The sequence below is a fragment of the Magnolia sinica genome, chromosome 15 (assembly GCF_029962835.1).
Source record: "Magnolia sinica isolate HGM2019 chromosome 15, MsV1, whole genome shotgun sequence".
NCBI classification, from domain to species: Eukaryota; Viridiplantae; Streptophyta; class Magnoliopsida; order Magnoliales; family Magnoliaceae; genus Magnolia; species Magnolia sinica.
In genome coordinates, this window is record NC_080587.1 from 30,222,051 (window position 1) to 30,235,717 (window position 13,667).

The window sequence follows — 13,667 nt, forward strand, 5'->3', positions numbered from 1 at the left end:
ATCCTTTCCTCCAAGCTATGGATCCAGTTCCCCAAAGTGTCGTGGACAAGTTGGCTTTGTAGCCAAGGCAAAAACATCTCATGGGATGTGTGTGACTGTGAAGATTTTTGGGAATCACAATTTGCTGATGAACATCCTAAGAAAAGAAACAACTTTCAAAATAAACTTCAGGAGCGGGATGAGGCAGGAGATCCTAGAGTTAGTCTTCTTGAAGAATCGTCTGGCAAATTTGATTACTTTGTGTTATATCCAAAATCCAAATTAAAACCCTCTCCACCAAAAAAAACCAAGGTTCCTCCTCCTAAACCTACCCTCATGCCATATTACCAGAAAGCTTTGGCCCGACTCTCTTTCAAAGACTTGCTTGCAAAGTCTTCCCTTCAAGAGAGCTCTACTCCATGCCCTATGGTACACATGTACGAACCAGTATCCTCAATTCCCTGAAGCACAAGATTTTGAGTACCTAATGGATCACCACCGACATGTCTGGAAAATTAAAGATCCTCTAGGTCTCAATGCTGATGGTAGCCCAAGAAAAGTCTCAGCTGCAGAAGCTGCCTTGAACTGGCAGGCTGAAAATGCTCTCTAGTAAAATAGAGCATTGCAAAAACTCCTAGATGAATAGAAAAAACTCACTGACTCGGTCCTGCAGAAGACTCCATTAATTACCCTCCTCAAAGAACGTCTTGCAATAGTGGAATCAGAACTGTACCAGATTTCCACCACCGTTAAAGATTTTGCGGTTGCCAGCACCCTCATTCAACAAAGAGAAACAGAAAAGAAGTCCTTACAAGCTCAGCTTCGCTCCCTCCAACCTCTTGTCCCTCAGGTACCTTCTTTCCTCACCGCTTATCTCCAAGATGCTTACCGACTCCTTTCGACTCCTTCTCTCTATATTCCCAGTATCCAACCACAATCTCTCTGAACTCCGCATACCCCAAATCCTCTCTTCTCAAATCCTATTCCCAATATTACCTGTATTCCTACACCACCTCCATCCAGACCTTTCCACATCCCGCCATTGACTTTCGGAACCTACATCCTTAGCACCATTCTCCATTTCCCCCAATTCATCCTCCGCTAGGCCATCCAAGAAGACTAACTTTAGGGTCTCTTGCTTCATACCGCTCCTGAAGTTTATTTTGAAAGCTGTTTCTTTTCTTAAGGTATTTATCATCAAACGATGATTCCCAACAATCTTCACGGGTCTTTCGCTATGTATAGGGAAACCGGCGAAACACGTGTGGGACAAAGTTATAGAAAGGTTTGACCAGTGTTCGAGTTGTTAGTATCGTTACAAGTTTCGCTGGCTGGAGATAAAGAAAGAATATTGTTATTGCCGATCACCGGAAATATGAAAAATTGTGGTATTTTTCAGTGAAACTTTAGGAGATGCCTAAATACGCATTTCTTTTTCATATTTAAAAATAAAAAAATTACAAAAAGAATGCATGCATAATATGTTTCCATCCATCCTATCCATCCAACTGTCCAATCCACCCACCCACCTCCTAATCCATCCATCCAACCATCCCATCCATCCATCCTCCATCCTCCATCCATCATCCATCAATACAAACCATTCATTACATAATCCATACAAATAGATTTTTTGACCTTTTTTTTTTGTTATACATATTATTAATTTATTTTTAAAAAATATTTAAAAATAAATAATTTAATCTTTTATTTTTCTTTAAATAGAACCAATGGATCCTAATGGACCACTTTCGGCCAGCCCATCCTCATCATATGATCAAGTTATTCAAAATTGATTACGTAACGGCCCTTACGTAATTGTAACAGCCATAACCGCTACGCATTACGGGGTCGAAACGGCCATAACGGCCATTACAGAAAAAATAGGCTGTAAAGGCCCTGTAATGGCCCCGTAACAGTTTTTTCCAAAAAACAAGGGCCATAACAGCCGATACGGGGGCTGTAACGGCCATAATGACTCGTATCATAACGGTAATGGTGGTGGCCGTTACGGCCACCATTACCATTTTGGAACACATTGCATATGATAAAATGGGCCTCAATGAGCCCCAATTACTGAAATAAATAAATAAATTATTATATTGCCAAAACATATTTATTTTAATATTAAAAAATACAAAAAATGAATTTTATATGCATGCACCTAGAAATTGCATACATGGCACACAACTAATCTAATTAAATCATCCAAATTATGGTACCTAGTGTAGTTATATCATAAATCCAAAGTTAAGTATCGGATTGGTGGACACTAATTGGACGGTTAAAATAAAAGAAATCTAATGGTCTTATTTTCATAAACAAGCATCCATGAGTCAGAGGTTATGATTGTTCGATCGATTTGTCCACGGAATTGTGACTTGGCTAGAGAGGGTTGCTCACTCGTGCAATTGAAATTTAATACATTTTACGGAGAATTAGCTGGGATGCAGATTGCCTGCGAGAGCACAGCTGGGTGGAGCCCACTATGAAGTTTGTGAGAAATCCACCTTGTCCCTCTGTTTTTCCAAATCATGTTAGGACATGGGACAAAAAATGAGGCAAATCCAAAACTTAAGTCGGCCACACGACACAAAACAGTGAGATTGAATGTCCACCATTGAAACATTCATAGGGCCACAGAAGTTTTAGATCAGGCTGATATTATTGTGTTTTTAGTTCATCCCAGTAGGATTGACCTTGTTAATGGTTTGGATGGCATATAAACATTACAATGGAGCTCGGGGAGGTTTTATTGGTAGACATTTCCTTGCCCACTTTTTCCTGTCATGCGGCCCACTTGAGTTTTGGATCTGCCTCATTTTTTGGGCCCATTACCTAACATGATCGGGGAAAACGGATGAATGGGGTGGATTTGTGACAAACATCATGGTGGGCCCCACGACACTGAACTAGCTTCCCCTTACAGGAAGTTCCCATGGTAGGCTCTGTGTAGACCTTGAACCAGCAATGTGGGTGCGACCTGACAGTGGGGCCTACCTCAACGTATGTGTTGTATATCTACATTGTCCATTTGTTTTGCCAGCTTATTTTAAGGCATGAGCTAAAAAATGAAGTAGATCCAAATCTCAAGTGGACCACTGACCACACCATAAGAAACAATGGTCATTCACCATTAAAAACTGTTTGTGGGCTACAAAGGTATTGGATCAAGCTTATATTTATGTTTCCCCTTCATCCAGGTCTATGTGACCTTATGAACAACTTAGATGGCAAACAAACATGACGGTGGACCCTACGAAGTTTTTAACAATGGGTGCTTACTGACCATCGTTTCGTACAGTGTGGTGCACCTGATATCTGGATCTACTTCTTTTTTCGGCCCATGCGATTAAGTGACATGGCAAAACAAATGGACGGCTTGGACATCAGTGTTTTAAATAGCGGTAGTGCTCAACCCTCTATAACATGTGGCGTAAATACGTAGCGTGTAGTGTAAGCTACACGATACTTCTATTTTTAAATTTAAAAATAGGACAAATATAATAAATATTGGAAAAAAGAAAAAGAAAAATATAAAAATGCCTAAAAGATGATTCATTTTATCAATTATAAGCATATTCAAATGATTTATTAGTTATCATTTATCAAAATCCAATCCACATATATAAGCCAAATCAAATAATTATCACATCAACAATTTTCTAAGCAAACCACTTTAATTAATAATGTCTAATTGAAACCATAAGTGACAATTATGAAAAGAAATCAAAATCACATAGGTTAAAAGTATCAGTACAATACAAGTGTCACATTCCTCAACATTAGATACAAAGAAAATATGAAAAAAGTAACAAAAAGATAAAATAGTAAAAAAAATACATTGTAGCTTACGCTACGCGCTACTAGCTGTAGCGTACACTACGACCCATGTGGCATACGCTATAGGGGATTTACGCTATTTAGGACACTACGTGGCGCTATAGCCACGCTACCGCTATGCTACGGGCGCTATTTAAAACATTGCTGGATATACAACACATCCATTGAGGTGAGCCCACAGAGTCACACGCATGACACATTGCACATTTTGAAAATCGCAACTTAAGTTGCATACGGAAGTCGTAAACAAAAGGTGAAAGTGGGAACGAATCTCGACTAATTTTCAAACCCTTAAAGGATGTTTGGAGGCATATTTGCAAGGAAACACAAAATTCGGCGATTCTTTCCAATAAAGCAGAGGAATTTTCGATGGAAAATCCCAACAAAATTACTATCCAGTCATCGAAATCTCTAGAATCCTTGAAATTGAAGATTTTTTTAGGTTGTTATACCAAATGCTGTGTTGAAACTCCTTGTAACGTGCTGAAAAAGATTTTTTCAAACCGATTCAAAAGACAAATGTTGAAAATTTGAAAATATCGGCGAAATCTCGCCGATATCTAAAAGAGAAACGATATTTATCGTTTCAGGTTTTGTTGAGCCATCGACAATATAATTATTAGCGATAATTTGATAATTTCGCCGACAACTTAGACATTGGGTGTGATAGAAAGATGTCAAAATGGCAGTCAAGGTTATTATCTCTGGGTGGGAGAATGGTGCTGATCAAAGCATCCATGTGTAATCTCCCAGTTTACTATATATGTCTCTCTTCAAATGTCCTAAATCTGTTATCAATGCTTTGGAGAAAAGGAGGAACTTCTTGTGGAAAGGTTCGGGAGAGAAGCACAAATTCCATCTTCTGAAATGGGAGGAAGTCTACAAGTTGACGGTTATAGGGGGAGCGGGTATTTTAAAATTAGAAGAGATGAATCTAGCTCTTTTGGAGAAATGGGTGTGGAGGTTTGGGTTGGAGGGAGAGGGAGGGGGGTGGTGGACTAAAGCATCTTCCTTGGATCGAGCTTCTTTCTTGTGGAAATCGGTAGCGACCCTTAGAGAGAGTGTGTGGAAGGGCATAGGCTTTCATTTGGGGGATGGAAAGAGAATTAGATTTTGGGAGGATAGATGGGTGGGAGAAGTGAAGTTGGGTGATGGATTCCCATCATTGGCAAGGTTAGTTCAGGAAGAGGGGGTGAAGGTGAGTGGTTGCTACTCAATGAGGGATGGGGTGGTGGTTTGGGCTCCTGTCTTTAAAAGAAATTCGTCGGATGACGAGATTGAATTGAAGATCTCATTCTTTTGTTTGAGATATTAAGGAAGATCTCTCCAGTGTTATCAAAGGAGGACTATATTGTGGTTGAAGGCTAAGTTAAGCTCTTTTTTAGTCAAGTCATTTTATCGGTCTTTGTGCACACAAAATGAAGACTTCTGGATTGTTTCAACGACATTTCTTTGGCATTATGGGTCTCCTACAAAGGTGGAGGCTTTTGGATGGATGATAGAAAGGAATAAAGTGTTAACTATTGATAATCTCTGCAAGAGGAAGATGATCCTTCCAAACGCTTGTTTGATGTGTCTTAAAGATGATAGGAAGGAATAAAGTGTTAACTATTGATAATCTCTGCAAGAGGAAGATGATCCTTCCAAACGCTTGTTTGATGTGTCTTAAAGATGCGGAATTGGTGGCCCACTTGTTTATACATTGTGCTTTCGCTAGGGAGGTGTGGGATATTTTTCTATAGATTTTCGGGATTCTATGGGTGTTCCCAAACACTATAGAGGAACTCCTTTTTGCTTGGCAAAGTTTTTTATTTTTTGGTGGGCTTTATGGTGGGAAAGAAATGAGTGGTGCTACAGGAACAAAAAAAAAAAAAGAACCATTTCAAGTATTCTCTTCAGTTCTTCACAATGTGAAGGCATGGGCGGAACAATAGTTTCCTTGTTTTTTATATCTTGGTGGAGTTGTATTTTTGGTTATTTGTATATTCTAGCTTCGGCCTCTCTTAAAATCTCGTCGTTGTTTAAAAAAAAAACACCTTGTGGACGGTTGTCCTCAAATCAGTATCGTCGTAGAGCTGACGTTTGTAATGGAATTTGGGATTCAGGTGGTACACTAAAACTCAAATAGTATACACTGCAACCCAAATAATATTTACTCGGTTGCATTCACATGCAAATAGAAGTGATACTTAAAGTGCAAGTGCAAGTGATAAAAATACAAGTAAACGTAAACTTACCAGCTTGGTGGAGTGGATGCTCAAGGGTTTTGGTCCATCTGTCATCGATGATATTGATCACCCACTGATGCTAATTGGGGATTGTAGTCCATATCCCTTCTCTCATAATTCTCATGGGCTCGTACATTGACTCCATTGAAGGCCACATCTCATTCTTTGTGGCTCATAGGACCCTGTAGATTGGATCAGGAAGGAAACGACGATCTGAACTCTGTCCTAGAAGGAATTAGCAAGCACCGTTTTTGAAACCTTCTTTGCACCCTTGGTCCGTCTTTGAGTATTTCTCAGATCTGAACAAATTCCTGAGACCCACACAGCGCCTGTACAAGCTGTTGAGTGCGATGAAGTTTGTGGCGAATCGTGTCGCGCCAGGTCTAACGATGTCCCCTTGACTCGCATTGCAGCCAACAAACATGAGTGATTGTATATGAAATTTGTCACCTTCCTTGCATCCTCCATGATCTTCTTGACAGACTCCCACTGGCCTATCGCCTCGAGTATCAAATCAATGTAGTGTGATGCGCATGGGGTCCAATAGAGATGGTACATCTTCATCAATTTCTTCCTTGCCTTAACAAATGCACTGCCATTGGCTGTCACAACTTGGATGACATTCTTGGACGCTACATTTGTAAGGTCATATATGTATTTGTGATTTGAGGAAAACGGGTTGGCCTCAACAATACACCATGAAATTGATAATGGATATTTTCGTGGGTCCCATCCACCTAACACACATGACCGTCACCTCGTACTGTTTCCAGTTCGGCATCAGTTCACGTACCCAATACTCCACCTTGTATTCCTAATCGAGGTAGACCCCAAGAATCTCCTGTGGGGTTCGAGGCTTCATACCGGGCCTAGCACTGCACCTCCTCAATCATATTTTTGGAGTGAGGATTGGTTGCTGCATTTGTTGGTATGTGGCTTAAGATGAACCACCTAGCGCTCCCCACATTCCTCCTGATTCCCTTGTTCCATATGTTTTTTAACCTCTTCTACTTAGTAGCTGCAATTGGTGCATCTATAACACGGGCGCTCTGTGTGCATTGTAGGCCTAGCTTGCTAGAACCACTACCACCCACATTGCCTCCCTCAAACCATCTGTTGGGAGCTCCCAAATGACAGCCTAGTCTCGTCAATCCATCTCCTTTGCTCCCCCTCCCACCCCGATGCCCGGGACTTGTTGATCACCTGTCTGAACTCCCTCCTATCCCGTGTCATAACGTAGTCATCCGGACATGCAATCCCCTTGTTGTCATTGTCGTTGTCTTGCTCTTGGACAACACCTAGGCCCCATCTAGGATGGACCACAAAAGTTTTGGGTCAAGCTGATATTTGTGTGGTCCCTTCATCTAGGTCCTTGTGACCTTATCAACAGGTTGGATGGTACATAAACGTTCCGGTGGCCCCAAAGGAGTTTGTAACGATGAGTGTCTATGGTGTGGTCTGCCTAAGATTTGGATCTGCTTCTTTTTTGGTATCATTTCCCAAAATGAGGTTTCAAAACGGATGGATGGCATGGATGTAAGTTATATAGATTAAGGTGTGCCCCACAGTCTGGGATCCACCGAAGCCATGCCCCCAAAATCGGATGCAGATTGCTTTGGCTGCCCCAAAATCGGACGCGGATTGCCTGCCAAAGCCTTCACAGGAACTTCCAGCGACAGGAAGCTAGGTGGGGCCCATCGTGATGTTTGTGAGAAATCTACTTCGCCCATCCATTTTGCCAAATCATGTTCAGAAATGCGCCTAAAAAATGAGGCAGATCCAATACTCAAGTGGACCGCACGATTGGAAACAACTAGAATTGGATCCAATACTGAAGTAGGCAATTTGTGCCTGATTTTGGGTATGTTGGCATGTATAAATAACTTAGTTGTTGCCTTACCTAGTTTCTCAACGGAAGTTTTACTCCATATTTGTTTGATCTTCTTTTGTTTAGTTGACTCATTTCCAAACATGATTGGATCAACGGATGGTCTCCCACATCCACATCCACATCCACAAGGGCATCACATGAAGATGCCTTCTGTCTGCCAAACATACGCCATAAATCCTCGCTTGCAGTTGCAGTCGCACTCCAACTACACTGTCTCCAACCAAACATGCACCGATGTTCTTCATCTTCAAGAGCAATGCGCACGCTCTCTCCTAGCCATAGTCACCTCCTGATCTGAATCTTCGTTAGAGTCAATATTCTCCGCATCCTGAACGCCATATAATAAGGACCAAATACTTCCTGTCAGTTGCTGCTTCTAGAACCTCATTCTCAAACATGATCGGATCAACGGATGTCTCCCACATTCACATCCACGTCCATAGGGGCATCACATGAAGATGCCTTTCATCGACTGCCAAACATATGCCGTAATTCCTCACTTGCAGTTGCAGTCGCACTCCAATTACACTCTCTCCCACCTAATATGCGCCGATGTTCTTCATCTTCAAGGGTAGTGCGCACGCTCTCTCCTAGCCATAGTCACCTCCCGATCTGAATCTTCATCAGAGTCAATATTCTCCTCATCATGAACGCCATATAATCAAGACCAAATACCTCCTGTCTAAACTGAGTATTTGTGGGAGAATGAATTAATTAAATTTCTGAACTTCTCAGATCCAAAAAGATATGAATTAAAGTATTAAATCCTATTAAGCTTCAAAACTTGCCGAAAATAACCAAAATATGAACATAAAGTCACTCATCCGAATATAGAAAAAATCGAAAAATAAAATAAAATTGCATCAATAATCTTAAAGAAGCAAATGAATATGATCTTATATGAATGACGAATCAGATTGAAGCATCAAATCAGAAAAAAGGAAAAACAATTATTTTCATATTTTAAACTGGCATACATTTATCTGAATATTATAGAAAAATATAAAATTGCATTAATTACTAGGTGGAATTTACTCTTTCTTTTGCTATCTAAAGGACACAAATCTTCAAATCAGAGAAAAAAAAAAACCCCTTTTTACCTTAATCTGTGATATGACCTTTTAGGTTGGAGGTAAAAAGATTATAAAAAAGAATTATAAAATTGCATCAAATCTGAAAAAAAGAAAATTAATTATTTTTCATATTTATCCAAAAATAAAAAAATATAGAATTGCATCAATAATCACAAAGAAGCACATGAATAATCAAAAAGAAGCACATGAATATGTTCTTATCTGAATGACACATCAGATTGAAGTATATATCGAGAGTATCATTGGTACTAGGAAGTATATAACAGCGATATCTTGAAAATATTGCAATGTATTGATATATCATCTGTGATATTTACCAATGTTTCACATGAAACTCGAAGTTTGGTAACTTCCGAGCTGTTTTGCATTGCTTACCTGCGATACTGATAGTATCGGCTGAGATATTGTAAACACTAGTTGGGTCTGCTTGCACTCAGTAGTTTATCTGCATCCACAAAACTCATATATGTATCAACTATAACATGTTGAATGCCACAACGTTCTGTACACCCAAAGGCAGCATGCTGTCTCTGAGTCCTGAAGACCCTAGTGTTCAACCAATGGGACCTACGGCTGGTTCCATCCTTTGTTCAGTAATGATCATAGCCATGACAAACTGCTTAGGGTTGATACAGGTGTACAAGAATTAAAAGTTCTTTGCTACTAGGGTGCCTTCTGCTCTTCTTTCAGTCCTACAGGCAATCTTGGTCAACCTACATCTCCAGTTTTTGTTCCATGAGCACTATAGATATTTAGTTATGCCTCACCTAGAACCATCCTTTGTGTTACAATGAAAGAGCACCCTCCCACCTGTTAGACCTTGGGACGCTCCTCACCTCCCAGGCATGCACCACAATTGGCATTGTGCATCCTTTACCTCACCATAGTGCTTTGAGTCCTCACAGACCATTCCTCCAGCCCCCCTGCACTGCGATTATGATATCAGAGTGCGCACACTTCATACCTTCCTACACAGGATGTACTTATTTCCTTTTCTATTAAGTAATCAAGGGTTTTCTCAGTGTGAAGTAATTTTATCAACTTGTGGAATGTCATGGCAAGGAATATAACTTGCCTACAATCGGTAAACCTCTCTACGGTGAAAATTTCTCAAGATCTTATGTGTTGATTCTTTATGCATTCTTTCCCAAGTTAATCAATACATGAAATTTGGTTACAATATGTGATTATCTCTTGTGATATCAAAATGTGTAAATTCCAAATACATGATGAGATCAACAAGAATTTCGGATTTTGCTATAGCTCATTATTAGAGAGGAGCATCTTACTTGGATTTCCTAATGCTTGCTTGATTGCTGGCATGGCTTGCCTTTCAGTTTTGATATGCTTTTTATAACCTTGTCTGGTATGTCTCATGAAATATAGTTCAAAGTTTGTAGTCATGTTGGTCGGCTGTCCCCACTGTATGGAGATTTAGACTTGCTAATGCCTCGAATATTTCAATTTTTTAAGAAAGGAGACCTGCTAATGCCTTGTGGCTTGTTGAAGTAGGAGGCATGTGAAAGATTGACAATGAGTCTTGCTGCAAAATTGGATGTGATCCAAGCCACTCATCAGTTGAAGCTCATCATACATGCTCTGGGTAAAAAATTAAGACAATTCATGTGGAACATAGGTGGTCACAAAGGATTTGTCAACTGCTTATGAATGTGGTGAGCCCCATGGTAATATACACATGCTGCATGTGGCCTACCTGATGCCATCTGAATTTGCACCAACTGCTTGCTCATATGGTTGGCACCGGATGATGAAATGCTTGAATTGAATTGATTTGACATACAGGGAGGGTTGGACCACTGCCAATTGACTCATATAGTGGGCCACACGTTTTTAAGCAAAATAGACAGTGACCTATAACTCATGACCCTAACCTCTACTCTTCTTTGAAAAGCACTAAATGAAAATGCATTTAGCCTTCAACTATATAGATTTTTAGCATGTCCTAAAAGGGTGTAAAAGCATATCTGACTCTATTGTGATTTGCTGATTTTGTTGGGATTTACTGCGCCAAGCTCATGTGATGTGAATATCTACTTTATACATTGTATACACTTTACATGTTACCCAAACACAAAATCTATTTACCTGTAAATAGATTACCACTTAAAAGCCAAACAGGAAACCCTTTTTCAGGTGTAAAGTGTTTACAACTAAAAAATTTACAGGCATCTGAACGATTAATGCCAAAATCTTGTCATTTAATGTCTCCTGTGTAGAAGAATCCATGTAACATAGGTATGCCAATGTTAAAACAGGTTAAAATCATCCAATCAGTGTAGCTTTTTCTATTGTGGTCGATTGATGGTGGGCCGGCAGATCAATGATGAAAATGGAGTCTTTTGGCCGCATATCCAGTTTATGTTGGAGTTGACAACAAGGAGTGCAAGTGCACATTACCAAGACATCTAACATCTCATTTTATTAGTCTATGTAAACACTTCCATGTTGCTCTTGCTTTCTTTTTCTACCAGTGAAAGGTTGGGATTGTCCCTAATTCTTCAGAACCCCTGCTTCGCTTCTCCCTTGCCCAAATCCTCTCTTTCTTCTACTGCGTGAGAATGATGTTTCTGTATGTATAACACGGTTTTAACACTAGGACTAACTGAGTTGACTTGGACTTGGTCAAACTCGATCTGGTTTGACGCCACGAGTCACCTGGATGAGTCAATCCCTAATCCAGCCTAGTCCGGGGCGATTCACTCCCAATTCGGTCAAGTCGCTACTTGGCTTGAGACTGGAATAGTTGGTCCAAATCGCTGAGTTTTTTAACCATGATATAACAGGCATTGTCATGTCTAAAGCATAAATCATCTATGATTCATTGTCTTCTATTTCTAAACATTCAGCTGAGGGGCTTACCGTTGTCCAATACATAATGGTGTGGTGTCAATAGCTTTTTTACTAAAAGATGATTATTATTATGCAATCTTTTCAGAAGTTTTTAATTTTTCATTTTTAGATTTTTTCTAATGCCATAAAAGTTTTTGCAGAGTGAACTTCATGGATTGGCAGCTTTGCAATGGTCTATCTGTCAAGACTCACTTAGTAGGTATTGCCATACAGAGAAACCTTTTCTAAACTATGTTTCCTCTTCCATTCAAGGATTGTATTTTTGTTAAGTTAAAAGTAATACAAACTTTGAATGTCAACCAAATAAACATTTAGCCTCGACTTGTGAATGATAATATGCTGTATGAAAAAGATAATATGCTATATAACCTACTGGGTAATTTTTTTACGTTGGTAAAATTGATATTTTTAAAAGAAATTATAGATTTTTTTTTTTTTTTCAAGTTAGGTTCCAAGCATTACTGCATCAATATCGTATGAAAAATCATTTAAGTAGGACAAAAGGAGAAACACCATTTTTAACTCCTCTCTCTCTCTCTCTCAACAATAAATCCCATTTCTATGTATAATCCAAAGAAGAACTTTGTTGCTATAAATTGGGATCAAGAGTACATAAGCCGAATGAGAATAAGAAATGGAGATTCACTCACCCAAGGCGTTGGGGAATCACTCACCTAACAAAGGATAGCTTGGGGACTCACTCACCCAAGGGGTTGGGGAAATCACTCACCCAACAAGGGATAGCTTAGAGACTCACTCACCTAAGGGGGTTAGGGAATCACTCACCTAACAAAGGATAGCTTGGGGAATCACTCACGCAAGGGGTTGGGGAAATCACTCACTCAACAAGGGATAGCTTAGGGACTCACCCAAGGGGGTCAGGGAATCACTCAACCAACAAGAGAGGAATCACTCAACTCACAAATACAAAGCTTATAGAAAACAACTCTAAAATGCCCTCTCTCATGGAATGACTACTACATATATAAGAAGAAAACTTGAGTATGATATAGTGCTTCTTGTTGTACTTGAGTTTGGCTTGGTAATTCTTTATCACATTCTTCTGTTGAGATTCCGCAACTCCTCATCATTGATCCAAATATCTTCGTATCGTGTTGTGTTCTTCCACTGGATGAGATATTTAGTATAGGTATGTTACCCTGAACTCACGGACCTTCGGTAAAATGTTGTTAGGCCATAAAAGCATTGCACTTCGGTAACCAATTTTGGAGTTGGCCACTCCACGCTTGCTTTTTTTAGTTTCTCTTCATCTACTTTGATGCGTTGGTACGAGACAACATAACCCGAAAAGACTATACATTGTCAACCATGAATGAGTATTTTTTGAGTTTGACATATAACTTCTCTTCATGCAAAATATGTAGCCAATGAGCATGGAGAAAAATGTTGTCTTAATGGGGTTCAACCCCATGGCTCAGTGGTAGACAAAGTGTGTTTCAACATTTCAACGTTGAGGTCATGGGTGGGTGTGTAAAAAAAAAAAAAAAAAAAAAAAAGCCGTTTGGATCGGAAAAAGGAGCAAGGGACGTTGGGTGGAAGTATGGACGATCAATCGAGGGGAATAAACATAAAGCCATATGCAACTATTGTGGCCAAGTGATAATGAATGGGGGTGTCTAGGCTGAAGGAGTACTTGGAAGGGGGTACAAGAATGGGAAGGACTGCCCAAGTGTAACAAAGCTAGTGAGAGCAGAGATGAGAAGAGTATATTGACTGAGGCGAAGTCACACCGACAACAAC

At 39.8% G+C, this 13,667-nt stretch overlaps 1 protein-coding gene across 9 annotated transcripts in view; it reads left to right on the top strand.

Moving 5' to 3' along the window:
* LOC131228156 (uncharacterized) overlaps nucleotides 1-13,667 on the top strand; it is a 97,755-nt gene that overhangs the window by 33,560 nt on the left and 50,528 nt on the right. For 5 of the 9 annotated variants that reach the window (XR_009162738.1, XM_058223991.1, XM_058223989.1 and 2 more), the window contains one exon: nucleotides 12,047-12,101. Coding sequence is in view for 6 of the 9 variants with exons in the window: in XM_058223991.1 (XP_058079974.1) it covers nucleotides 12,047-12,101 (55 nt within the window). In the remaining 3 variants the exon portion in view is untranslated. Of the gene's footprint in view, nucleotides 1-12,046; nucleotides 12,106-13,667 lie in introns of all 9 variants that reach the window. The other 4 variants (XR_009162736.1, XR_009162737.1, XM_058223990.1 and 1 more) reach the window with 1 other exon arrangement.